Source organism: Aulonocara stuartgranti (assembly GCF_965226115.1).
Source record: "Aulonocara stuartgranti genome assembly, chromosome: 16".
NCBI lineage: Eukaryota > Metazoa > Chordata > Actinopteri > Cichliformes > Cichlidae > Aulonocara > Aulonocara stuartgranti.
This window is the reverse complement of record NC_138952.1, coordinates 22,391,204-22,417,750: the sequence shown is the minus strand read 5'-3', so window position 1 is coordinate 22,417,750 and position 26,547 is coordinate 22,391,204. Positions and strand designations below refer to the sequence as shown.

The 26,547-nt window shown below is 39.3% G+C and overlaps 1 protein-coding gene across 5 annotated transcripts in view; it reads left to right on the top strand.

Moving 5' to 3' along the window:
• il1rapl1a (interleukin 1 receptor accessory protein-like 1a) overlaps positions 1–26,547 on the top strand; it is a 169,786-nt gene that overhangs the window by 132,680 nt on the left and 10,559 nt on the right. For all 5 annotated transcript variants that reach the window (XM_082508049.1, XM_082508052.1, XM_082508050.1 and 2 more), the window contains exons 7-8: positions 15,436–15,568; positions 20,705–20,850. In XM_082508049.1, coding sequence (XP_082364175.1) covers positions 15,436–15,568; positions 20,705–20,850 — 279 coding nt within the window. The remainder of the gene's footprint in view (positions 1–15,435; positions 15,569–20,704; positions 20,851–26,547) is intronic.

The following is a 26,547-nucleotide window of genomic DNA, read 5'->3' as shown; positions in this document are numbered from 1 at the left end:
AAATTGTTTTTTGTTTTTTTTGTTGTTGTTGTTGTTGTTTTTTCCATCGAGAGTTTAATCATTTTGACCATCGGTGCAGTCAGTTCTGATAATAAAACAAAAAACTTAATGAATTGTGAAAGCGACAGATATGGCATCAAACCTACACAGCCTTACAATTGTTTAGCCTCAGTTCTAACCTTTCCTAAAAATAGGAAACATGCCGCAGCATTTCATTGTCTTTTCTTCTTCTTTTGTTTTTTTTCCTTGTGCATGTTCTAGGCCTTCATGAATGTGCAGCACCCACAGATTTCTAACATTTTCCTAACAGGGGTAATGACATTGTTTGATAGAGTGATAAGAGCTCATGCATTGGACACAAGCCAGAAGTGGTTACAAACATTTGATCTAACTATGGTGCAAGCCATCTTTTAGGACTCACCTCCTGATTTGGACTGAATATAAAGGTTCATACATCCACATTAAGGATTACAATTAATTAAAGATGTATAGATCTTTAATCAGTGGACTTCAGCAGTCTTTATATTAACAGGAGAAGAAAAGACACATTAACCATATTTTCTGTAAAACACTGTTTCACTGAAACGACACTGCAGACTAGAGTGTCTGCTAAGAGTAGCATCCAGAAATTAACCTGTTCCCAGTGTCTTATTTATTATTCATATTATTTCATGTGAATAGCTGGGTCGACCATGCATTTTGCAGACCAGCATCATACACAAACTTTACGTCCTGTGCTTTCTTTTTAAACATCCTTTTGACTTTCGATGTCCCATTCCCAGCTCCGCCTTAATTCCTCTTACATTTTCTTTTACTTTTTTTCCCCACAGTACTACAAACAAAACTGTGTGCATTCATGAATAACGAAGGTACAACAGGTCATCCATCACGCAGATCTGCATTGCAGTGGTTGTTGCTAAACTTCTGGGGTGACTCATTTGGAATCAAAGAAACTTTGCCTTATAAATCAGCGAGTACTTACTTTATAAATGTAGGTAATTAAAGTTAAATAACTTAAAATTAAAAAAAACTTCCTTTAGCAATTTGAAGCAAATCACACAGTGCAAATTCTCCAAAACTATCATTCAGATTTCTAGATTATAAATAGTGTTACACAAAAAAGTTAATTAATAATGTGCTTAATTATTCTTGCTCGGCTCTATATTATTATTTCTTAAAAATATGAAATACAAATTTCCATCTCAATAAAAAGGTTGAAGTATATGTCTACCTCTTAACAATATTTCCCTAACTGATAAAAATATATATATTATTCAGTTCTATTCTAGCTTACTTTACCACTATTAATTACTTCATATTATATAAATTATATTACATACACTTGTATTGTAAGTGTATTTACCTTATTACTAAATACTTTTCCAAGTTGTGACATTATTTGGTTTAGCAGCATTCAGAGACGACAGGTTATGACATTTGGGTTAATGTTGAAAAAAAACAACAACATGATATTGTTTGAATACTGGTAAACAGATTGTGTTTCCAATCACTCTGGACCTTTTCTGAATAAACCAAGCCATGAGTTTTTATTAACAGTAAAGCTCACGGCCTCATTTAAAATGCTCTATTCACAATTAAAAAAAACAAATATATTTGGGGAAAAGCTTAAAAAATATCCAGTAATTGAACAATGTATTGGATGTTTTAATCATATATGCTGTTTAAAATAGTTGCGTGTAAAGTTAATTTGTCAAATAAATGGTTAGCATTAGCCACCGATATCAGGACAAAGGTATCAAAAGCACCTGAGCTGCAAATTACACACACGCAGTAAGTAACAGTTGATTTGTTGCCACATGATCCCAGAACAAAAACAACTCTGTTTGCTCGATTTGCTGTTTGGCAACAAAAATCGCCATTTTTTTTGATCTGCTGTTCATGTGTTTGTTTATGACTGGCTGCCTGTTTGGAGAAAAATGGATGCTGGTAGCAAAAACTTTGTGATATACAAACTATGTGTTGAATTTTTCTTTGGAAAAGCATTTATTTGGGTGTTGAATACAAAACAAATGACTTTTTTGTTTGACAGCATACAGTAAAAATGATGACAGCTTCCCAGCTTTAACGACTCCAATCCGTTAACTAGAGTCATTGCACATAAAAACAATTAAAAAGCTTAACTATATTATATTTAGTGTATTTCATTGGGCTGTGGCACTTCATTCTCATTATTGTTAGGTCGGCTGCTTGACCTTTGTGCTGAGCATCTTCATGACAACTAAAATCCATATGTAGTTAGCAAATATTTAGATCATATAACATGTCTGTTTTAGAGTTAAAACATCATATTCACATAGTCAGGAAACAGATGAGTATCACTATTAGATTAATAGAAAGAAAGGTACTTTTTAAATAAAGATTTTGTTGATGTGAGCATGAATTGCACTTGCTAACTGTGGTGTAATGTATTTAATGAAAATATAACCAGAACGTAGGTAATTTCTGATTAACAGCCCTACTTTAAGCCAGATTTTAGAAATATAGGACACGATGTTAATCTAATCTGTCTATTTTATGCATTGTAAATTTGTATCTTTATGAAATAAACAGTTGCTCCAAGCACATGCAGAGCATGAACACATGCAATATGCTGTTTAGTTTGCTTAACCAGTTGACCTAATTTACACACATTTATTTGCATGCGGATGAGCACTCATGCAAGCAAACAATGTTCATTTTTTGGTGATAATTGAAAGACTTTTTTCCCCCAGATTGTGGATAAGCAAAGTGCACTTTGCAGTTACTATAGAAACCAGATCCCAGTTGCATTCTTCAAAAGTATTGATCCCCAAGGACCTAAAAAGTGAAAATAGGATATCATGCAATGTGTTTAGTTGCCTTCCAAACAAAGTCCTGGCAAGGACTTGTAGTTTGGATCGTCGAGAGAATAATCTGTTAGATTTCTGACAGTTAAGAAGTGACATTGTTACAGTTAAAGGTTGTGGTCAAATTGACAGAAACTGAATAAGAATGACTGATGAGCCATCGAGATAAGGATTTATGCAGTGCAAGTCATTTAATCTCTTTTAGAGAAAAGGAGGCACTGATTGATGCTGTGCTCACCCCATCGCGTGATGGAGCATGTGTATTCTTGTAGGTAGACACACACACACATGCAAATACACACACAAATCAAACCCATCCTGCCTCTCACAGGAAATCATTGCAGTAATTAACGTCCTAGCGCGCTCCCTCATTGCGATTCTGATTGGCTGAAAGTCATCCTAAGAAGCAGCTCGGCACAGATCCCTCAGGTATTTTGCAAGAGTGAAATTATCCCAGTGCTTGCCAAGTACCATGGGACACCATCAGCCTGTGTTAGTGTGTAAACATTTCTGTTTTCCCCAGTGCCCCTGTCCCAGTGTCTCCAGCCCACATGGCACAAGTCATTTGTCAGCCTTGATTTAGATTTCTCAACACATAGGCCTCCTGCGGCCGAAGCTCAATCTGCGCTCCTACTCAAAAGCCCAAAATTTACCGGACATGGTCTTGGCGAGGCAGGGGAGGGTTGGTGTGAAGAACTGGATGATGAGTCATAAATTGAAAAACAGAGAAAGAGTGGACAATCGAAAGAAGCGTGAGGTGGGGAAAAAACAAAGAAAGTGAGGAGGGGTAGTGAAGTCTGTGAGGTGGTTTTGACTCAAGTGGTATGTTGAGATTTCAGGGTTAGGCTACAAAATGAGAGGGTGAGAAAGAGTATGGAGTGCTAGAGGTGTGATAAGAGGCAGAGCTGTGGAAGTGACGAGAGGAGGGCACCGCTTTGTTATAGGAAGGAGTGTGTGTGTGCGTGAATGTATATTTCTGGATGTGTGTGGATGTGCTTTGACGGGTGCATAAAAAGAGGGAAGGTAGAGGAAAAATGGGATTTTGGTGATGCTGAGAAGATGAGTGAAAGCTTTAGAAGAAAACTCAGAGAAAGACTACAAAAGAATGACATACAGAAGGTTTATCTCTTCATGAAGTGGACATGTGGGATCTCTAGAAATGAAATAAAAGAAATAGTATTAACCTCTTTTTGTGTCAAGGCAACAAACCCTTTTTTTTCTATAGCAACATTACAAAGCTTTGATTTCCTAACTAGCTTCAGCTTATCTGATATAGCAGCAGATGTTCTTGGGGATCATTACATTATTCTGTTTTACTGTGTTCAGCTATAATTAAAACAAAAATTTAAAATGGAAATTTGGAGAATGCATAAATACCTCCGGGTCTTTCATCTGTTATTCTTGCTATGAATGTTGATTTCATGACATTTGTGTGAATAAAAAGTGACCAAAAATAAAGTGGGTATTTTCAGAGTGGATCAGTGAAAGTACTTTTATGTTTATGGCCTGTTTCAGGTTTTGGAAATGTGTTATATTTCTTTTTGCAGGTGTATAATCTGCATGCTTTTGTTTGAGTTCACAACGCTATACTGAAAATCATTTGCACCTGGTCATATGATTGCATCTGCAGAAAAGAGTGAACTCTCCTTACCATGGGGTCAGCACAAAGTTGCATATCTGCAACTGCTAAAAATAATTTGTCTTGGACTCTGAACAATGTTTCAGCCATTACAGTCACTTTCTTCTCTACCCTGCTTTTGTTTTAGGATGTGTGCGTCTTGAAAATATGCTATAACGGTGTACTTTCTTGGTTTGCTGAATAGCCTGAGAGTCCTAATAGAGTTATTTCTAACTCAGTGACCTTTTCTGTATATGTCCTGCTACCCACTGAAAAATCCACTGCTGCATTACTGTGGACTTTGGTGAAGAGGCACTTAACATTGCATCTATTCCCCGACTTTGGTGTTCCTCTTGTCTCTTCAAAATCCCTAAAAGCAATCAGGACTCAGCACAGCAAACCTTAAATTTAAATTTAGGCCTCAATTTGTTTGATCATTTCTGTTAAAATAAAACTTTACACTGTTGCAGAATCGTTCTTTTTTCTGCAGTTTATCCATATTTAGTTTTTTCTTGTTTTAACTCATTAACACGTGCCTTTCCTGTCTCATTAATACCTCAGCAGGTTTACTACCCTTCCCACGCACACAGAGTTTTATCCCCCCGCCCCCTCCACACACACACACACTTGTCTTAACTTTAAACTACTGTATGACACCTACTGTGTTACAGATTATTTCTTACAGCTCTCATTAATTCCAAACAGAGCTCTTATAGCTGGTTTGTATAAGAGTAGAATAATCATATTTTGCAATCATTTCACACGCCTTCAATGATTCTTATTGAGCTTACCCAAAGCCCAGACAGCCTTTAACTTAAAACATATTTTAAAAAATGTGATCATATAAAAATTAAGCTTTCTTTAGTCTGTTTAAAATACATTTTTATACATTCTAAACTTTCTTGAGGCAGTGCTTTGTATTTTAGGCTGGATATATGGATGTCAGTAAGGGAATAGAGGGCTTTTCTGTTGACATAAGTTGGATGACACAAATGTTTGAATAGGATTTGATAAAGTCACTTGGGATACGGTTGGTTAACAGTGATGGTCTGTGCTGGTGTGACCTAACCTTAGATACTGAGCTCCGGTTTTAATTGAGTTAGTCAGACTCCGGTTGGTATTCCGGTCAGTGGGTCAGTGCCTGCAGCCAGGCCCCTGTTGGGCCATTCGTTAAAGTGATGTTCTTCGTCAAGTGTTCAAATCTCACCATTTAATTGGCATCCAGTTCCCTGGATAGGAGCCAATTACAGATCCCTCTATATTTGACTTTGTATCTCTGTGCTTATCCATTAGCTGCAAAGTTCTTCTATCATTTTCCTCCCTGCTCCTTTCTTCCTTTTGTTTCTTTACATTATTGTCGTCCCAACACCTTCAATTTTTTTTTTTCAAAATAAACGGCAAAGTGGGAAAAAAAGCTTTCTCGAGGTTCCTAGAAGGCAGTTTATGACACCCACTGACACTGAATGAAAATTGCATTTATTTTTTGTCTCTTTTTGACTATAAAAGGAGATTTTACATGAACTCAGATTAGTAGGAAAAGTGATTCCAAAAACCCTCTGGTGTAAAATGGAAAGGGGAGATGTGGGGCCGTAAGAAATAATAAGACATGGGTAATAAAGGCACTTTGTGAGAAAGCAATTCAAAATCGAGTGTGCAGAAAGGTTAGAAGACCAAAGGTTTGAAACGTGGGTGAGTCGCCGTGTTTTGTGAAATTTTATTTCTGTTCCCACGGTGGACAGTTTCATACTGGATGATCAGAACGTTGAAAAAGCTGATTTTTGAGAAAAAGTTGGGGCATGAGCACTTGTTGCCACACTGATAAAAGAACATTTATTAAGTTCGCTATCACATAATCATATAATCCCCCACAGTGCCTCTTGTGGTATAATGAGCCTCTGTGTTTCCCTTCCTCGGAAAAAGCACCTATTATGTCATCAAAAAGGGACGCTTAGCAGACGAAAGGGGAGATGAAAGCGAGGGCACCAACTACCTGTTCACAAAGGCCGTAATTTTTACCGGTAATTAAAGGCTTACATTTCCCTGATGGATCGTCGGGGGCCACAGAACAAACGAGGAGAAGGAGCAACAGAGAGGGAAAGACGCAGGATTCTCCTCTGTTAAAAGCTCTCAGGCTTGTAATGGTAATTAAGGGCTTGTCTCTGGAGAGGGCACGATATTAGAGCTGCAGAGAAGCTGAGGTGGCGGAGGGGGTGGGCCCTAACTCTTTTATGTTCTCATTGCCCTTACTCATTCCTCCACTTATTCTGCCCCAAATCTTCCAATCCATCTTTTTACTGTACTTCTCACCCCTCGATATCCCCCGCCTCACACCGACTTCCGCAATGCAGAGCAAAAGTAATCAGTTCAGCCAACGTCATTGTTCCACATCAGCTCACCAGAGTGCTACGAACAAATAGCCACATCTTTACATACAGTGGAGCTTTTTTCACAGATTCCAAGATGTTCGAAACGCTGCACAAACAAGCGGAGGACTTTTCAGTTTGTCAGGAGTCAGAATTTTGTTTTGACCCTCCTCCAAGCAGAGCCAGCTTTGATTGCTGCTCACTGTCAATATATCCACCAGGATCCTGATGTCATTACAGTACGTATCTTTACTGTATTCTCTGTCCTGACGGAGCCTGCTGAGCTGCTGCTACCTCGCACGGTAGGTGTAGTCATGGTAACCTGCAGGCAGCTAAAGAATAGAAATGTTGACAGACAGATTTGGACTTTCCTGTGCTCCAACTCCCCACTCCTGAAACAGTAAACACACTTGCCTGCTTACGGTTCTCTAGAGATTTCACCTCCTGCATCGAGAGATGAGCACGGACAAGAAGCGGGATCAGGTATTTTTAGCAAAGGGGACTGGAATGAGAATTTCAAGGAGTCACCCGGGAATGCTGAATAGCTGTCATTCACCTTCTTTTCTCAATGCCGCCATTGTCGTTACTTTCCGGCTCCCCTTACTCTTCCTCTGTCTCCCATCCTAGCCTTGAAAAAGGCACGTGTTTGAGGCATTCTACAATGTGAGTGTGGGGTGAATATGAGGCTGGATATAGTTTACAGAGTAGGCGCGCTCAGAAAATGTATGGCCTATCCATTTTTAACTACTCAAAGGGACGTTATTACATGTGCAACACGTGCACACACACACAATACACATCACAATGCACCAGCCAAAGAAGGTTTGACATGTATCATAGTTTTGTTGTTTTCCAACTTGTTCACTCTCTTATCCTCTCTCTGTGCAAAAAAGGATTACACAGTACTGTGTGCACTTTTTCATGCTTGTTTCACACCTTGTGGGGGAAGAATCATGACTGACAGGACTTGTATCAGATTCTCCTGCAGAGATATCCACAGGAAATCTTCACAAACCCTTATTTCTCTCTCTCTCTCTCTCTTTCTCCCGCTCCCTCTCTCGCTCTCTCTCCCCTTCCCTCCCTCCCCCTCATATATGCATATGCACACACTAACACTTTCTTCTTGGCCATTTTATTGAAAGCTTAAAATACCCAGACTCCGAAATTTAAGCCTGTGTCTAAAACTAGGCTGTGGGATATTGCTGTTTGCCATAAAAACCTTGTACAATAACTCAGCTTTTGGTAGTTTGTCCATTCGGATGGATTACAAGGACCTATATAACAGTGGGGAGCAGAACGATTCTATTAATATCTCAGGAGAAAAATATATTGCAACAATGATATTGTACAGCAAAAAGAAAAGAAGGGAAACACTGCATGGCTCAGAGGGCTTATCTGAAAGGTGCTTTTCAGTGCAGCAGGTGAAATCTTTAAAAAAAAAAAAAACGAGTTGTAGAAGCCCTCTTATTTCAGGTAAAATTATATAGTTCAAGTTTATTCTTTGAGGGAAAACAGACGAGTGTGTATGCGCTCTAAGTCTTCTTTGGGGGTCTGACAAGAATTAAATATCAGCCTGTGGTGGCAATCAATCAACACATGTGCTATGATATGTAACCCCTGGAAGGTGCGCAGCTTATTAAGGCTGTATTTAGGTCGGGTGGGTTTGAATATTGCAGCAAATATTGCCAAAGTGTTGATGCGGCTTCTGCTTTTGGATGCTTGACTTTCACTGTACAAATTGATCGACATGTTGAGTTTGTAGAAAGCTGTTTTCACGTTCATCTGCTCCACATGCACATATGGGCCAGTGCTTGTGACATCACAACCGACGTGAAAGCCAGTGATGGCTACCCAAAAAAACAAATTACACAAGCACAAGTGTAAAATTGAAATCTTTCGTGCACAATACTGTGCGTAGGGCCCTTTATTTTTTTATGTGAGAGAATAAGCAGGTGTGTTTGAGAGTGCTCTTCTGTTTTTAAGTGAATAATATTTGTTGGGAACCTGTTATGGACAGCGTGCCCCTTTGGGGTTGCTTCAGGAAGGGCATCTGGTGTAAAAAGCTGCCAAATCAAATATGTGGAGCTACCCGCTGTGGACCCCTTGTGAATAACGGAGCAGCTGAGCTTTATAGCAGTTCTTGTATAACATTGTAATTAAAAGTCCTCCTTCCAGTGAACAAGATGTATGAAAGAAGATTATACATGTAGCTGATTCCCTTTTCTGAATGAGGACGCTAAGATGGCCGGAAACAAGAAGACTGACTGTCATATTAATACATTTTTATTCTGCTGTTTTTGTTTGATGTGTATGATTTTATCACAGTAACAGCAATTTTTCATTGTCAATTCCATGTTTTCTCTACACTTCAAATAGTCTATTTATTATTTTAGGGCCACCCCTTCCTAAAAATTGGCAAAGTGCATCTTCAGGGTGAGAAAAAACACTCACATGTGATGTGCAAGACTGTGCCTTACCTTGAAAACGAAGTACCGAGAAAACAATTGTGCTGAGGACTAGAGTGTGTTATGAAACATCAAACCCACTCTGAATATGACTTTTTCAAAAGGCTCTCCGGATTGTTTCTTATCCTACAAATAAAACATGATGGTGGCTGTCACACGCAGTAACAGCACACAACTCCGCTCTAAGCAGTGGCACGAGAACGACACGTGTATTCAAGGAGAATGAGTTGAGACGGAAAAGAAAGAACTGACACGATGTGTATGTGTGTGTCTGTTAGTTTCTAATCATGTTCATATATGCATAGTGTTATTGTTTGGGGGGGGGGGGGGGGTTCTGTCTGTCTGTCTGTTCATTCATCTGCCCCTCTGTCGGCGTATCTGTCAATCTCGCTGTGTGCTCTGTGCATCTGTGCTGAGTTTGGACAGCATCTGCAGAGTGTTTTCTGTGCAAGGTTTGTTTTCCTCTCCTCTGGCTTGGAAAGTATTCCTCTGTGTGAATCTGAGTGCCAGCTCTGTGAGGCCTAATTATCCCAAATACTGTGAAATCAGCTAAACATGCACCAAGAGTTGATGCAAATCAAATTTATGACCCTGTGCAGCACACATTATTTTATAGTCTTTAAAAATTTGATCAGCATTTCTGGTTTCACTCAATCATTTATTGCATTTCACAGTAAAGGCCTGCCCAGCATGAGGGTTGGCTTGTTTTTTGGCTGCTAGGTTTCATTCCACTATATTGTCTAATAAAGAGCTTCTTTTGTGATCCCTTTGAAAAGTAAAATGTGTACCTATCCTTATTTGACATGAATATATTTAGTGTGCTCTAAAAGCATTCAAAAAGCTCATTCATTAAAGTTGCTGTAGACATAAGTGTTTCCCAAATAAATGTAATGTAGTATAATGGGCATTATAAATTCTAGTGGCTGGTAAAAACTGAACAGCTTGTTACTTTACAGAGGTTTTGTCACAATGTGCCGATAAAGTAGATATTTAATCCACAGAAGACAGAAAACGAAAAATTTAAGCTGCTATTAATTCCCTCACCCCGAACCAGTCACAGTAGATGGCGGCCCCTCAATGACCCCGAAGTTTTCTTCCTGTTAAATAGGAGTTTTTCTTTCTCCCTGTTGCCAAGTGCTTGCTCGTAGGGGGTCACGTGATTGTTGGGGTTTTGATATTGTACGGTCTTTACTTTGTGATGTAAAGCACTGATGTTGTCACAAATTGGCACTATGCATCCATCCATCCACTTTCGCTTATACAGTTCAGGGTCGCAGAGGAACTGGAGCCTATGCCAGCTACCATATGAAATTAAACATTGAAATAAATTGAAAATTTATTTAATTTCCCCAGAAGAACAGTTTGTAATCTGAACCCAAACTGTTTAGTTGCAGTATATATGTATAGCATATATACTGGCCATTATTAGCTATTTGCCAATATATCAGTATCAGCATTGACAACACCCAATAAATCAACATTTATAAAGTAAAGATGAGTTGGTAGAAACACTCTTCAGCCGTGTCATGTGTTTTCATGTTGCATAGTTTGTCCACCAGAGAGCGCTCTGCAATTTCCCTGTCTGCAACACATGTTTGAAACACAACAAATACAACAACCAGCTAAACAGACCAGAGTCAGAGTGTGTAAGAGTCAAGCCACAACTAAAGATTATTTTTCCTAAATAACTAAACATACCAAATGTTAGGCAAATTTGTTTATGTTTTGTGTATTTGAAAGAAAAAAATATGAGTCGATATATCAGTATGAGTTTGACTCTGTTTGATAAATGCAGCCATTGTCTTGATAAAAGATTTGAATGAAACCCAAAGTTAAAAGAAACAACTGGTTTGTTATTTTAGTGGTAACTTCTTGCCAGTACCAATTTTACTGATGACATGACTACAAGAATTACCAACACCCAAACTAATGAAAAGTAGACATTGTGTATGCAAACTTAAAAGGTTTTGTACAACTGTTTCTCTATTTAAGCCGTTTGCTGGTGTGGCTACATTCTAGGACCTCTTAAAACATCATATTTTAAGTTTTTCAGACAGACAAATAAAAGATGCCATCTCTGAGAAAGGCATGTTCTGAAAGCTAGATTAATAAGGGCACTGGGTCCACTTTGTATAACTACATCCCATCGCCTCATGTATATACCCAGCTATAGTAATAATAGGGTCAAAATGTATTTTTATATTATACTGTTCCCTACCAAATATTTATTTGTTGCTATAGGAGGACCAAAGATGTAGTCTGTGTGGAAGACTCATAGAGACATTGGGCAGAAGTGGGAAAAAAGGGGTGGTTCTTAAGTCTAATTTCCATCAAGCGCCGTGACCAACTCTCAGCCGAGGGGAGGATGTCAATCACTCAGATTACCGGTACATGGATTTGTTCCACACCCACGCATGTGTGAAGGCAGTAACAACACACAAAGACATGCACATAGAAACGCACACTCAGGCAAACACTTAATCACGCTCTTGTGCTGTACAAGACGCGCATCCACTCAGCGGGGGATATTTTTCACGCCTAATCTTGCCAAGTCTTGTAATGGCACACTTATTTATGAACTTCAATAAATTAAAAAGAGATTTGAATTTTTGAGTTTTCACCAAAAGCTAGAATGCTTATTATTCAGGAGACATGGATGGTGGTGGTTGGTGACAGGTATTAAACCAGTGATGCTGTTACATATTATAAACGACCTGTTCCCTTGAAAGCTTTTCTGAAGCCAAATTTAAATTTGGAGGGTTTTCCTGAACTTATCTTTTGCCTAAAAATTCAGTAAAAATTCACTCTCAGAGTCAAAGTCAACACAGAGATCATTAATGGAAGTTTCCAAATGTTACAAACCTCTCTGAGACTAATAACAGATTATAATAATAATGATACTGCTATTGGGTTTGACAGCATGGGAGAGATTTTGAAAAGCTGTTCCTCCTTTGCAGCTAGTACAAATGATCAACCTCATTGTTCCAGTTCTGGTTAATAGTCCTCCTACCATCTGCTCCAAGTCTGGCTGGCTTAGCATCATAATAGTTATGGCAATCTTGCCTAGCTTAAACAGGACATACATACATATATATATATGCCTGGGTAATACTTATATGCATTTCTCTGCTGCCTTGCAAAGAGTCGTCCACCTTTCTCTTCACCTTGCCAATTAAAGCGCAGCTGGAGGTATGCATTGCACATGTAGCACCAGGGGAGCGCAAGTGTCATTTCAAATAACTTGGGTGTTATTTCAGCTGCACACTGAAGTGCTGAAAGAAAATAAGCCTCTAAAGGTATAAAAAAAAAAAAGCTGTTCAGTGTTCAATGCAGGCAGAGAACGTGGTGCATGTGACCCTGCAGACAGTACTGAACGCCATGTAATAATCAGTCGGGATGAAATTACATTCAAATATCCAACTTCAAACACACGTACAAATCAGATGTTTTAAATGGCGCAGACGATCTTTCGTTTATGATTTATTAACCAATCTTCTTTATTTTTAATAATAATATGAATAAAGATTTGTAAATCTTTATTCATATTAAAGGATAAACTTTCAGTCTTGACTTTTAAGCCAAAATAAACCAGAAGAACTGAATCAGCTAAAAAAAATCATATATCATCAAAAGCTCCAAAAAGCTGTGTAGTGCACCGCTGGTATTATTTGTTCAATCAGAGCCTCAGCAATGTTTTTATGTATTACTTGAATGTACAGGATGAGCTGATAATGCAAGAGAGCACACATGTGCCCTATGAGCACTTTATCAGACTAATTGGCCACCATCCTGTAACAAAATGTCCAGCTTTACACTGTATCGACTGTGACGATGATGTTGCAGGTGCAACACCACCCACCGGCATTCTGGAAGTAACAAAGGTGGCTGTGAGAGCGTTTCAGGGAGTGCTGCATTTGGATTAGAATAAGACAGCAGGAGGCCTTCAAGTGTTTCCTGTGATTCCCAGGCAGCTCAGTGGAGACTTCCTCTCCAGGCAGCGGCTGCTGGCAGCTTGACATTCCTAGTTTACAATTGATCTGAGGGATATACGAACAGCAGGGGGCAGATTTATAAACAGAGGAAAAGGTAGATACTGCATCTGGGTCACACACAGAGACACGGAGTTGCCTGTAATGTGTAATTTTGTGCCGTATGTGCATGTTAAAAAATTGGATCTGATTATATAGTAAAGTATTTTTGTACCAAGTTCTCTGTACATGTGCATGTGAGTGGTTGTGTTTGTATGTGTGTGTGTTGCACGCAGGAGGTTCCTATTTTGTAGGTAGAGCGTGTAGCCTTTGTAGAGCCCGGCTGTGCACAAATACCAAGCTGAGAGAGGCTGTTGAACTTTGGAAATGTCAGACACGGCTCCTCACAGACAGCGCTATCAGTTCATTCCTGGGTGTCCTCCCATCCTCCTTCCCTGCACGCCACAAAACTTTCCTTATGCTGAGAGAGAGAGACCCGCTGAAATCTTTTGTAGCTGTGTCTCGGTTGTTGACAGGAGGAGCACAGAGAAAACGAGCTCTTAGTTCAAACACAAACAATCTTCTAAAGAATAACCCTTGTCGGCACAGCTCTGAAGATGTGTGACCGGTGGCACAGCCGGGGCATCCCAGAAAAAGGTGGTGGGCTACACTGTGGTGTGCAGTGGGTTCAAAGATCACAGTGAGGGAACAAAGAAAAAATCCTTGTATAATATGTAATGCAAGAGAAGAGACTTGCAGTAAATCCTTAAATATTTAGTTTTGACTCTTACAAAAAAGATCTGACTTAGACGTAGTTGCTTTTGAAGTTGGTGTTAAGTAGCAGAGTTTCCCTTGGATTCCCAACACAAGTGCTGTAACATACTAATCGGGATTAACAAATGCAAACCTTGCACTGCGGCTTGTAAATCCTGCTGCGAAACAGGCAAAAAGCATCTGCGTCATCCCCCCAGCCTCTTCACGTCTTTCTCCCGGCGCTTCCCAAATCACAGATCCGACTCTCCTGAGAGGAGTCTCCACCCACTTTACAGTATGTGCTACGGGATCAAATCATATGTATATTGTTTACACGTCGCTTGTGGTTTGCCGAGATTACTGCGCTCTGGGCGTTTAGTGAATGCCACCTCGCTGGAACGAAAAATAAATGCATTCACAGTGTATGCCAGCCACGCTTTAGCTTTAGTTTAATACATGCAAAGTTCATGGACACTGAAGTTCTTGCATGATTGATGACGTGTTGCCAGCTTTAATCAGCTCACAGTTGTGCTGCTTGTAATATTTGATTCATTATGTATATATGTATATTTCTTTAATTAATTTATTTATTTATTGCTTTTTATCTCAGATTCATTTATGATTTATCTCTAGGCTTTCTCGAATTATAAAAACGCTGCCAGCATCTTTAGTGCGGTAGATTTCAACTGAAACTTTTTTAATTGGTAGTGAAGTATCACCTTTTCTTCCATGCAAATACTTGCCCTCTGTGTTGAACCACAGAGATAATCCTTTCATTCACAGAACCAAGAATCCATCGGCTCCCCAGTGACAATTACTTCTTCCCTCCACATATCAACTCGCAGCAAACTGTAGTTGTTGACTCCTGACCTCCCTTCATACCCATCAGCAGCTCTAAATAAAATGATGTGTCTGTCTCCGCTCACTTCCTTTTGCCTTATTTTTTCCAATGCACTGTCTCCAGGGGGATTCTGGAAAGCTCTTGAGTGCCCTCATGTGTTCATTACTTGCTTTATGATCAGTGTGCTTTGTGTGTGGCCAAATGGGCATTTAAAGCCGACGTTGAAAGGAAAGCCTGTCTCCTTAAATAGCAGACGCACATCCCCCAAACTAGTTGAGGATGGGCATATTTTCACTTTCCCTCATCAGACGGCATTTGTGTGCAGATTTGCAAAGTGTGTATTTGTGAGTCTATGAATGTGTGAAGTGTGTGTCACACCCTATGTGTGTATGACGCATAAAATAAAAAGAGTTGGTAGAATTGGAGTATCTGTGCGATATCACTGACTTTAAAGCCCTGCATAGCATTTGACACAATATTTTTTCAGGTTGTGCATGTGAGCTGTATGCCTTTAACACAACAGCAAGACCATCGAGCATGACAGCATGTCATCTCCTGTTTTGTTTTGTGGTTTTTTGCAGGAAGCGCCCTGAACCTTACCTGCCGGGCATTTTTTGGCTACAGCGGCGATGTCAGCCCCCTCATCTACTGGATGAAGGGGGAGAAGTTCATAGAGGACCTGGATGAAGAGAGAGTCCAGGAGAGCGACATCAAGTAAGGAACACAGGGCTACAAATCACCTCCCTGGACTTGGCAGTAATGAGGAATTAATAGCAGATGTAGATAAATTTACCCCATAATATTAAAGGACGATGCAAATGGTTTCGCATCTCTTAGCCCATTAACTCCAAATTGCATACACTAAACCAACCATTTTCCAGAGATGTATTCCCTGCCTTCTAAGCAGCTGCTCTTTTCAATTAATTACACTACAGCATGAACACGATGCAGAGGCTTGAAATTTGTTAGAAACTGTAATTTATTTGTTTTATTACCTCTGATATATTTTTTGTCAGTTAAAATACATTATTGTCCTGTGGACACAAACACTGCTGTACAAAAAAATGTAGATGAATGTAAAAAAAACAATGTGAGGACACCTTCAAAAGTTGGCCTATAAGTCAAGTAATTTCAGTCAAAGTGCTACAAAAAGAAAAAAGCAACCCTGATCTAATCGATATTTGGTATCTCATGCCTCTCATGCCTGGATGCAGCTTCATCTTCATCTCTCTTATTGTAATTAGGCTGTTATTTATGATCATTATGAAAACTAATAAAAATGTATGACTGAAACATTCAACATTTAAGCGTTCCTCATAATAGAAATGTGCACTCATAAACTCTTTCTGTTAGTTTAGAAAAAAAAGAAGAAGAAAAAAAAGTTTTGACTTGAAATCTGGAAAGAAATCGTGGGGTATTAAAGTGGTTGCCTGTGTCTTACTGGGAGCTGCTGTCTCTCCATGACCAGCGCTTTTCCCTCTCCTTATCTCTGACAGAGCAGGATGCAGCACAAGCCCTGAGAATAGATTGAGATGATGCTGAACACATTTGTAAAAAGCAGTTTATATAACTTCACCTCGCTTAAGGTCTTTGTGCAACATTGCAAAGACTCCACTGACAAGCCTCGCTCCGGAGGCTGTGAGACATTTAAAACAAGCCCATCTTCGTGTCGCTCCCCTCCTAGTGGTGTAGCACATTTAAACAAGTCCATTCTCTGGTCCATGTGCATGTTTCCCATTAGAGCTGTTTGGAGAGGCTGCAGCTCCTGGGAGACAGCCCTGTCAGATGGTTAACAACTGCCATTTTTCACACCGCCACCACTATGCTATCTCCCCCGCTGCACCCACCTAGAGCAGCATGCAGATGGGCCATGGGGAGCTGAGGAGAAGTGCTAGAAGGGAAAGAGAGAAAGAGCGGGAGAAAACAGAGAGGAAGAAAACAGGAAAGACGAGTGAAACGAGTTGAGAAATATTCACAAATCAATGAAGAGTAAAGTGAAGAGGGATGTTATCATGAGTTGTTTAGCACACTGGTATGAGTATGCAAAAGAAACAGATTGCTGTTTAACCAACCCCTCTCTGCCCCTGCCTTTGTCACCAGGATTCCTCCACTCGCTGGCTGAGGGGTGATCATTTTAATAATTTAAATCATATTTCATGCAGGAGATCAATAATATATCCGATTATCCACTTTCTCCTACTGATGCTGCTCTTGAAGGATTCAGCAAACGACTTGATTTTACTTAAACGCACACAGCCAGACATGTATGAGGGTCAAAAAATGACAGGAAATTTAAAAAAAAAACAAGTATACAAGAAGCTAAACACAAACTAATCAGTGCTTCCCCTGCAGTCAAGCTCTTTCTCCCCTTTAAATGATACGCTGGGCATGTTTTCTCAGGGTTACCTCGCTTTGTCAGCCTGCCACCCACATACTTTTATTACTAATGCATCAGCAGCCAAACTTAAGTTTAGAGAAGAGCACTCATACCTTGAGAACAGACTTACTGCAGGCTTTTATTTACCCAACTCTCAGCCTATTGATTTGGTGGAGTTCATTTCTGTGGCAACCCGAGCCCATAAATTCTCATTTGCGCCATTGGGACTGGGCTGTTGCTGTTATCATGGCATGGATGACTAGACATCAGCATTGTATGCAGAGATTAATAAATTAACAAAACAAATGCGTCTCAGCATAAAAAAAAAAAGGTGATCAATACGTTATCGAGTGGCTTCAGTTGATGTTTTGCAGGTGTACGTGCACTTGAATATATGAAAGAATTGAATACGCTGGAAATTGATCACTAAATGAGCAAACACAGAGGTTTTATCAATGAGGAGGGGAGTGGATGTACAAGGGATAAAGAAGAAGCCATAGCTTGAGAAGAAGTTTGCAGTTTACTCCTTCTGCTGAGGCTATATCAATAAACTCGGTCACTCGTGAAAAAGCAGAGGGCATCCTGCAAATCCGACCCTGATGTACCAAAGTAGGAACAACTTCCTGTGTATCGGTATCCCAGCCGTTATGTGTCCTTCAGCTCACATTTGTGACTATGACCCTGTTTACACTTGGTTTTAAAATGTATGCTGGGTGACTGGGTCACAAGTAGAGAGCCAAGATGTGTCATCATTTCATTAGCCTCTAAGGTTTCCAGCTAACCACAAGTTCAGCCTTTGTTACTGTGCAAATTCCACTAGAAGGTGAAAGGACAGCATTATTTTGTCTGTCTGTTGCCATTCAAGCGTAAGATCAGCAAGAGCTAGCAAAGAGAACAAAATGTTTGTCCTTCAGTGTTGGCATATTTACTACTACATCCTGATACGTTGCTCATGTTAGGACACATTAGCATTTACAGTACAGTGATATGAGGCCAAGTGCATTTAAAATCACCTCAGCAAAGTGGCCTGAATGACCGGATCAAAGCAGCACCTTTCACGATGTTGTTTATTTATCATTGTCCACATTTTAAAACCAAGTGTGAACTCCATTCAGGATTCACATAGTCATTATTCATCAGGTTCAATGGCTGTGTTGTGTCACATGGTGTAAAATGTGAAACAGAAGACACCACGCCACTCACACGCTACACTTAAAAATGAATAATACTATGCTGTGAAGCTGCTCTGTAAAACTGTAGTCCAAGAGTTAAAGCTAGAAGTACTGATTGGAGAAATATGCCCACAATTACTGTTTTCCCATGAACTCCAGACAGTGTTGGGGGCAAGCTGGGTTGAGATGCTGTCTGGAGTCTGAGTTTGCACTTTCCCACAAGGGGAACGCAGCAGGAGACGGTCGACTTCAGTCACATTCTCACTTCAGGAAATATTGGTGCTGCCCAGACGGAGCATGCAGGAGACAGGCTTGCTGTGAATTCACCTGACTATTATCTGAGCTATTCTCATGCACATGCTACCAAACATTAAGACTTTGACCAGGGAGTTGGCGTGTTAAGGAACATTTAATGTCCGATCCCATTTATTTCTTCACATGCACCCCTGGCAGTGACTTTAGTTATAGAGAAATGGACATGGCCAGTAAAAATACTCAGGTAGGCTGTGATGTCTAAGCAATGCTCAGCTGATATTAAGTGGCCTTAAGTGTGCAAGAAAATATGAACAAAACAGGATGGAGTTATGCTTTTATGTTGTTTACACCAAATTCTGACCTGAACATCTAAATGTCACAGCAGAAATCAAGACTATTTTCCAATTTTGGTGATCCCATGTAAAATATAGCCTCAATTTCCTTTTCTTAGCTAACAAGAGTGGAATCAGGTGTTCTCTTCTCCTGTTGTAGCCCATCTGCATCAAGGTTGGGCATGTTGTATATTCAGAGATGCTCTTCTTTGGTTGTAATGAGTCGTTACTTCAGTTACTGTTGCCTTCCTTTTCAGCTGGAACACAACACTGGTGATTTTATCTGACATCTGGCATGAAAAAGATGTTTTTGCCCAGAGAACTGCCCCCTAATGGATATTTTCTCTTTTTCAGACCAGTCTTTGTAAACCATGATTGTGTGGGAAAATCCCAGTACACCAACCACGCCAGATTCAGAGTCACTTTTCTTCACAATTATGAATTTCCTACTGAACTGATCAGATTATTTTTTCCATTAGTTGACTGGTTAATAAATATTTTTTAGAATAGTGAGTAATGTTTCCACAAGTTCTCTGAACAATTATCAAAGTAGTTACCAATGTTTTTCTTAGATTTTTTATGCAAAAGTTTTGACTTGCAAAGTAAATCGTAAAATGCATTCAGGAAACATGATTTTGGGACTTCAGCATCTTAACCGAGGACGGTTTGGCATGCAAAGTGGATGATCCACCTTAAGTGTTGAGCCACAGTCCCATAGTACACTGCTTGAGTAAGCAATACACAGTTATGGTTTGGGTCACCACTGCTTTCTGGATAGACCTGATTTATTCTCATGCCTCCTTCTCACTGCGCCTATCCTACAATAAAACAAACTCTGAATCATCAGTGCTGCCGCCGCCTCTTCACACACGGCCCATGATGCACTTTCAATTACAGATGCCAATTCTCCCAACAAGCTTTCCTATGTGCAGTTTATCAGTTTGAAGGTGAGGGAGAAGCGAGATGCTTGAGAGTCATTATCCCCCTCCCCCCCTACACATTTAAACACAAACTCACACATGCAAACACTCTCTCTCCTTTGTCCTCGTCCCACTCCTTCTCAGCACAGTAATGATAAACACACTCACATACAAACAGAAGGGATCTTTTTCTCATTTGCACTTTGTTTCCTCCAAAGAGTCATTTGTGTTGAGGGTGCTGTAAAAGTAGGCTAAGTAGTGTGTCCAAGGTATGAGGGAGCATTATCTCCCTATTCGCTCCTCCATCAGGCTCAACCAGCCCAGCGGGGGACACTCATTTACTTTATGGAATATTACTTTCTCTCCTTCTCGCCGTTACCATGGCAGCTGCTATAAAAAGATTTTCTCCTCATCGCTATTATTTGATTTCCTCCCGCACAAGCTGAGGAAGATCCCTTATTGATTTTCATTTCTCATATGTTTGAGTGCAAAGAAAGAAATTAACATACCATGAAGTACTTAATGTAACGCAAAAGGGCCTCGATCAAGATACATTTGTACCACAGGAAAACTATTTTGTATAGCTTAACCCTTGGGATTTGCAATAACACCGTATCTGGTTAACGCTGACTGATGTGCTTCGGGTCATGACTCCTGAAGACCCCATCACATGCTGAACATGAGAGTTTTTGATCTTTTTTTAATTCCATCAACTCCAAGTCACTCCCCATCCACCTATTGTGTTTGATGCTGAGAAGAATTGTTCAATACCGTTTAAATTGTTTGTCTTGCAGGGTCATCAAGGAGCATCTTGGAGAACAGGAAGTGGCCATTTCACTAACTATTGACTCTTTAGAGGAGGAAGACCTGGGAAATTATTCCTGTTACGTGGAAAATGGCAACGGCCGTCGCCAAGCTACCATCCAGCTTTTCAGGCGGGGTAAGTGCTTATTTACATTTCCTACTCCAAACTTAAAGGGACAGTTCAACCCCACCCCCCAAAATAAAAAAATAAAAATACTGATTTTTCCTCTGGCATGTAGTGTTGTTCATCCATGTACATCATTATGGTATGAGTTTCCTCATTTTCCACATATTGGCTGTAAAGATGTCTGCCTTCTCTTTAGTGTAATTGAAGTAAATAGGACTCGCCTTGTGGTCCAAAGAAAGAACACATTTCAAAGCAATATAGCTTTTCAAAAATGATGACTACAAATGTTGCTATGATCAGGTTATTGTTAAACTAGGTTTTTATTTACTTCAGAATGAAAAGAAGCATGTGTAGCTCAAAGTATCTGCTTTTATGTCTCCGGACAGGGTTCTTTGCCAATTTAGGGGGTTGCTGCAAGGAAAGGAACACACTTCAAATCCTTTATGAACAGCTATAGCTACAAGCAGACAGCAGGAGCAAGAATGCATTAAATAAAGATAATACCAGAATCAGAATTGATGAACAAATGGGTAATGATCAATGGGAGAATGTGGATTTAATTCTCCAGCTCTTGGAAAATTATGAGCCAGATGAAAGTTAATAGAATATCTGAATGATTAAACTAATTTTAATTCACACTAATTCAGATTAATTGAGACTACCAACAATATTAACTCTGAGGCAGTTGAACTTAGGCTTGATTTCCTATTGATTGTAGTTATAGGCTGGGTTCGTTCAGTTCACAAGCGGGACTTTTCAGGTCATCCAACAGCCTAATGATGGAGTAGATTCAGTAGGGTGCAGCCGTGAAATCTTGAGCATGTGATGCAAACAGACCTCAGCAGCTGATGTTGGCCCTCAGTCTTTTAGAGCTGATGTCAACTGGATTCTGAAATAGTACGTTTTATGGCTTTAACATTCATTTTAGAATAAGGAACAGCTTTCCATATGCAATTAGCAAAATAAAAATTACACCTGACTGCAAAAAAACTACTTGGTGAGCTAAATGAAACCGAATATTATAAAAGAGTTGAATATGGTGTGAGTCAGTCTTTTTATCATGCTGGTCTCATTGGGATGTCCTCTAAGGTGTGGCCAAGATTATTTGCGCCACTACGAATTCTGGGGCCACAATTGTTATTTAAATAATGAATTTTGTTCAACGTTTATTTGGACAGATCCAACCACGAAGAACAATCTTCCTTCCAACCACATAAATAAAGGCAATAGAGTTTGTTCAGAAATATGGACGTGTTCAGATGTATATGAAGAGAAAATGGGATTAAAACAGGAAGTGTATTTCAAAGGTTTATAGACTGCATCATCAGAGTATTATATGGATGACTAATCGTCATAACATCACTTCCAACATTTACAACAAGAAGTGAAAAACTGGTTTAATTATTAAATTTCATATTCCTCAATTAAATCAATTTTAAGTCAGGAGTTTCAGGCATTGTGATAATTAAAGTTTAACAAGCCTGAATGGATTATATAATATTAACGTCTAACAAGTTTCACAATGAACAAGTAATCACTTTCAGTGAATAAGTCTATTAACACTTCATTTGAAAAGTTGTCTACTCCAGGTGTGCACTCATATTTGTGATTGAAACATGAGTGATATCTCCTGTGTGTGTGTGTGTGTGTGTGTGTGTGTGTGTGTGTGTGTGTGTGTGTGTGTGCTTTTAAGAGAGAAAGAAATGAGGTCCAGCAACAGAATATTAAGATATTGGTATTCGCTGTCTCTTCCTACTTAAAACGATGAGTCCTATAGAAGTTTTATTAATTCTTTTCAGATCTTGCAGTTATAGAAATGTTTCCTGATGCTGAGCTGGGGTGTTTGCACAGTCTTCTCTAACATTACCCAAATACTAACATACCAGCCATTTAACTAACAGATTGAAATTCAATTTGTAGGTTAAATAGCTGTGTGATGAGAGAGAAGTAAGTGCATTTTATTTCTATAGCACATTTAAAACTAAAGTGCTTTACATGAAAATAAAATAGAATAGAAACAGGTTCCTATCGGCAACCAATCCAACAAAGTTCTAGAAATGAGCATTTTTCAAGTTTAGATTGAAAAACAGTTACAGTTGATGCTTGTCGAGGGTCACTTTGGAACTAAGGTTCAACTGTGGGATAATCGGGAGTGAGAATCAGGCCATTATGATCTTGAGTACATGGACGCAATATATCTACCACATATGCAGGTGCAAGACCATTTAAAGCTTCAAACACGAACAGTGCAGCTTTGTACTAGATTATGCAATGCACAGGGAGCTTAGTGCAAGACTGCTAACACTGGACTAATTGTAAGTGGGCAAGAGATGAGTAACTCCACTATGCATTCCAGTAGTCTACTTTAGACATAACAAAGCCCTTTCTGGATCTTGTTTGGGGGTTTTGTTATGTTTTTAGTCTGGAGATTGTTCTGAGCTGGAAGAAACTGCTCTCGACCACTGCATTTATTTGTCTGTCAAATTTCAAATTTGTGTCAAACATTGTCCCAAAGTTCTTAACCTGTGTTCGTCCAGCTTGTCATTTGTATGGTAGGGAGATGGGAGGACAGTAAAAGGCATATGGTGGCATGCTGGTCTGTTAGATGGGTTTATTTCTTCCATCCATCCATTCGCTTCCGCTTATCCTTTTCAGGTTGTAGTTTTATTATAGTCAAGAATATGCAGATATTTGTACACTTAACCCAAAACTGGATATTAAAATAATCTTGATTGATTAAAATCTCTGTGGGCTGAAGGAAAATGTGTGTTAGATTTGGGGGGAAATCATCCTTTTTCTTTTTTCTTTATATTTAGTTGCTTTACATTAGAAAGCATGATATTATTTTTTCTGTTTGCCTGACAGTAAAGCCTCGTGACATATGAAATAATTGAAGCCTGGCTACATCATTTCATCAAACAGAAATATTCTAATTGATTTGCATGTTTGGTTTTTTTCATGTTTCCCATCGGCTGTGTAGCTATTTTGGTGCTCTAGTATGACTTGTCAGAAGCTCTTTTCACGCACTGGTTGTCATCCTAAAAGAGAGGTAATTTGATGGTTGTTTAAACAGCAAATTGGTCCTCAGCTTCTCCCAACAGGCCAATAAGTCCAGCATACAATTACATTTTATGCTGTTATATGTCTGTTTCCCCACTTTAATCTCTGTCTCTGCAATCATCTTTTGTAGACAGCCATTTTAGCAGTTTTCACAGACTGCAGACAACTTCATTTAGCTCTCTTTGTAAAAGCAGTTGCAAAAAAAAAGGATGCTACAAAAAGACTTCAAGGCAACACCCCCCCCCCCCCCCTCCTTCTCTCTCTCTCTCTCTCTCTCTCTCTCTCTCTCTTGCTTCTCATCCACATCTGATGTTTATTTCATGTTCTATGCTCCAAGAATGCATCACTCACAAGCCCTGCAGCAGGTCTAATATCTCTGCAGGCTCCCTTTCCTTCCATCTCGAAAGAAAGAGAGACATGAAAACAGAGAAGGCAGAAAGGAAGTGGGGGTCAGTGAAACATAAACAACTTCAAGAGTGAAGATTATTGCTGATAATGAGTTAAAAGCATTACATTTGGTTACAGTTGGAAAAGGCTGGTAAATAGCCAATTAGAAGCCCGAGAAAACATAGCTGTTTTCCGCAACACACTGTCGACTGCTGCTGAAATGAAAAAAACATCAAATATAATGCACAAGCCAACATAAAAGATCTGTCTTTACAAGTTAAAGAGCTGTTTTGAGATTTGCCATATACACTTAATTCCCATGCCTCTAAGGTAAATACAAAGCTTAGCACAAAGACTGGAAACAGTGAGTTGAAAATTGTTGAAAATTAGCCAAATCATATCTACCCACATAGCTTCTTTTATAACTCTTACATTTTGTTTCTTGTATTTATTAGAAAACAAGACATGACTGGTAAATGAATGTTTAGATGTGCTTGAGGGCAGATTTTGTTACTCTCAGAAAGCAGCTTTTCCTGTTTTTAGCAGTTTAGCTAAGCTAAGCTAACTGGCTGCTGATCATGAGTGTTGGTCTTTTTCTTTTACTCTCACCAACACAGATTTAATTAGTTATCATTTTGTAATTTCTCATAACCTACTATGTCTTCGGTTAAACCTATTTTAGAATAATAATCATTAGATCCAGAAAGTGTAGCTATAGTTAAGTGACTTTTAATAAAAATAAGATTTTATAAATTCACAGTATTTCTGTTATTACTTTAATATGTACCTTTGCTGTGTCTGGGGTTATATATAGAGTAAATTGGCATGCAGCCTAGAGAACGTAGGGCCACTGTGCAGCATTACAGCCCATAGTGTGACAGAGAAATAAAGTGAACCTGCTCTAGCTGAGCCTACCAGGTAAATGCGGCTTTAATACACACCATAATTCATCCTTCCCCAAGCTAGGTCTCTGGGGAGATGAGAAGGAGATAATGGAGAGGAGAAATGAATGGAGAGACAGCAAGAAAAGTGGGCAAGGAGAAGTAAGAGAACTCTGAAGAGAGTGGGTTATGATGGCGAGGTGAGTGTCAGCGTGATGACTAAACTAAAGCCTCTTGTTTTGAAAAAGCCTCCATCCATGTCCAGAATTGTCCCAGTCCCGCTATGGATGACAGCCAAAGTGCAAAGCTGTGTCATTGCTGCACTGCTCCAAAGAAATGAACCCAGTTTCTCATTATCTCCTTTTTTTCCCTGTGTCTCTCTGCTATGTGCCCTCTCATTTTTCCCAAACTCATTATGAGACTCGTGTCTCTGAAGATTGATTCTGCTCCGCTCTGAGCCGAGCGCTGAAAATGCTGATGATCGTCCAGATTTCAGGCAAATGTAAACGTGTAAAAGTGCCTCATTCTGTGAGTTTACCTGAAATAATGAAACAAAGAGGCCAGTGTTTGAGGCTGGCCTGATGAATACTGTCATAAGAGTGTGGGTAAAAAGAAAGCAAACACTTTTTTTTCTAAAAGGACATAATAATCAGGACATAATAAAAATTATCTAGTCCTTAAAAATCTGGCCTTTAACGCAACACATACTCAGATTAGCAACAACACATGACATAGTACACTGTGTCATTATTTATTTAAGAAATAAATTAGCCAAGTTGCAGAATCGGTGTGTGAAAAACTGAGTACACCCTACTGCTTCCATAACAATTAAGAGGGTAAGAGGTGCTGCTAATCAAATGCAGCTAATTAACTGATAATCAGCAGGTCTGAGCACCTCTATAAAAGCATATGTTTTTGACTATTTGCAGGTATGGAGCATTTAGGTGTGTTTTAACACACTGACAAGGAGAAAATTTTCAGCAATGATCTTAGAGAAGCAATTGGGAAGAATTAGTAAGTTATTTACAAATACTTTGATTTTCATCATCCTACAGAAAGACTATTGGAAAACTGGGACGACAATTCCCATTCCTTCTTAGGAGTGAATATACCAGCAAATTTAAGTTCAGAATGTGTAATGTGCAAATAAACACCCAAAAGTGACAGTTTGGGCTCTACAGGCCAAGTTCAATACAATACAATTAGTGATAGACTGAATATCTATGGCTAGGTTAAAAAAAATACCAGGATAATAATAATCTGGTAGCATGGTTGAGATTTGCAAATTTGCATTGGAATGAACCACTAGACTTCTAGAGCAATGTCCTTTGGAGTAGTGATGTTTGGCCATAATGCAATGTAGCTTAATTAAAAACAG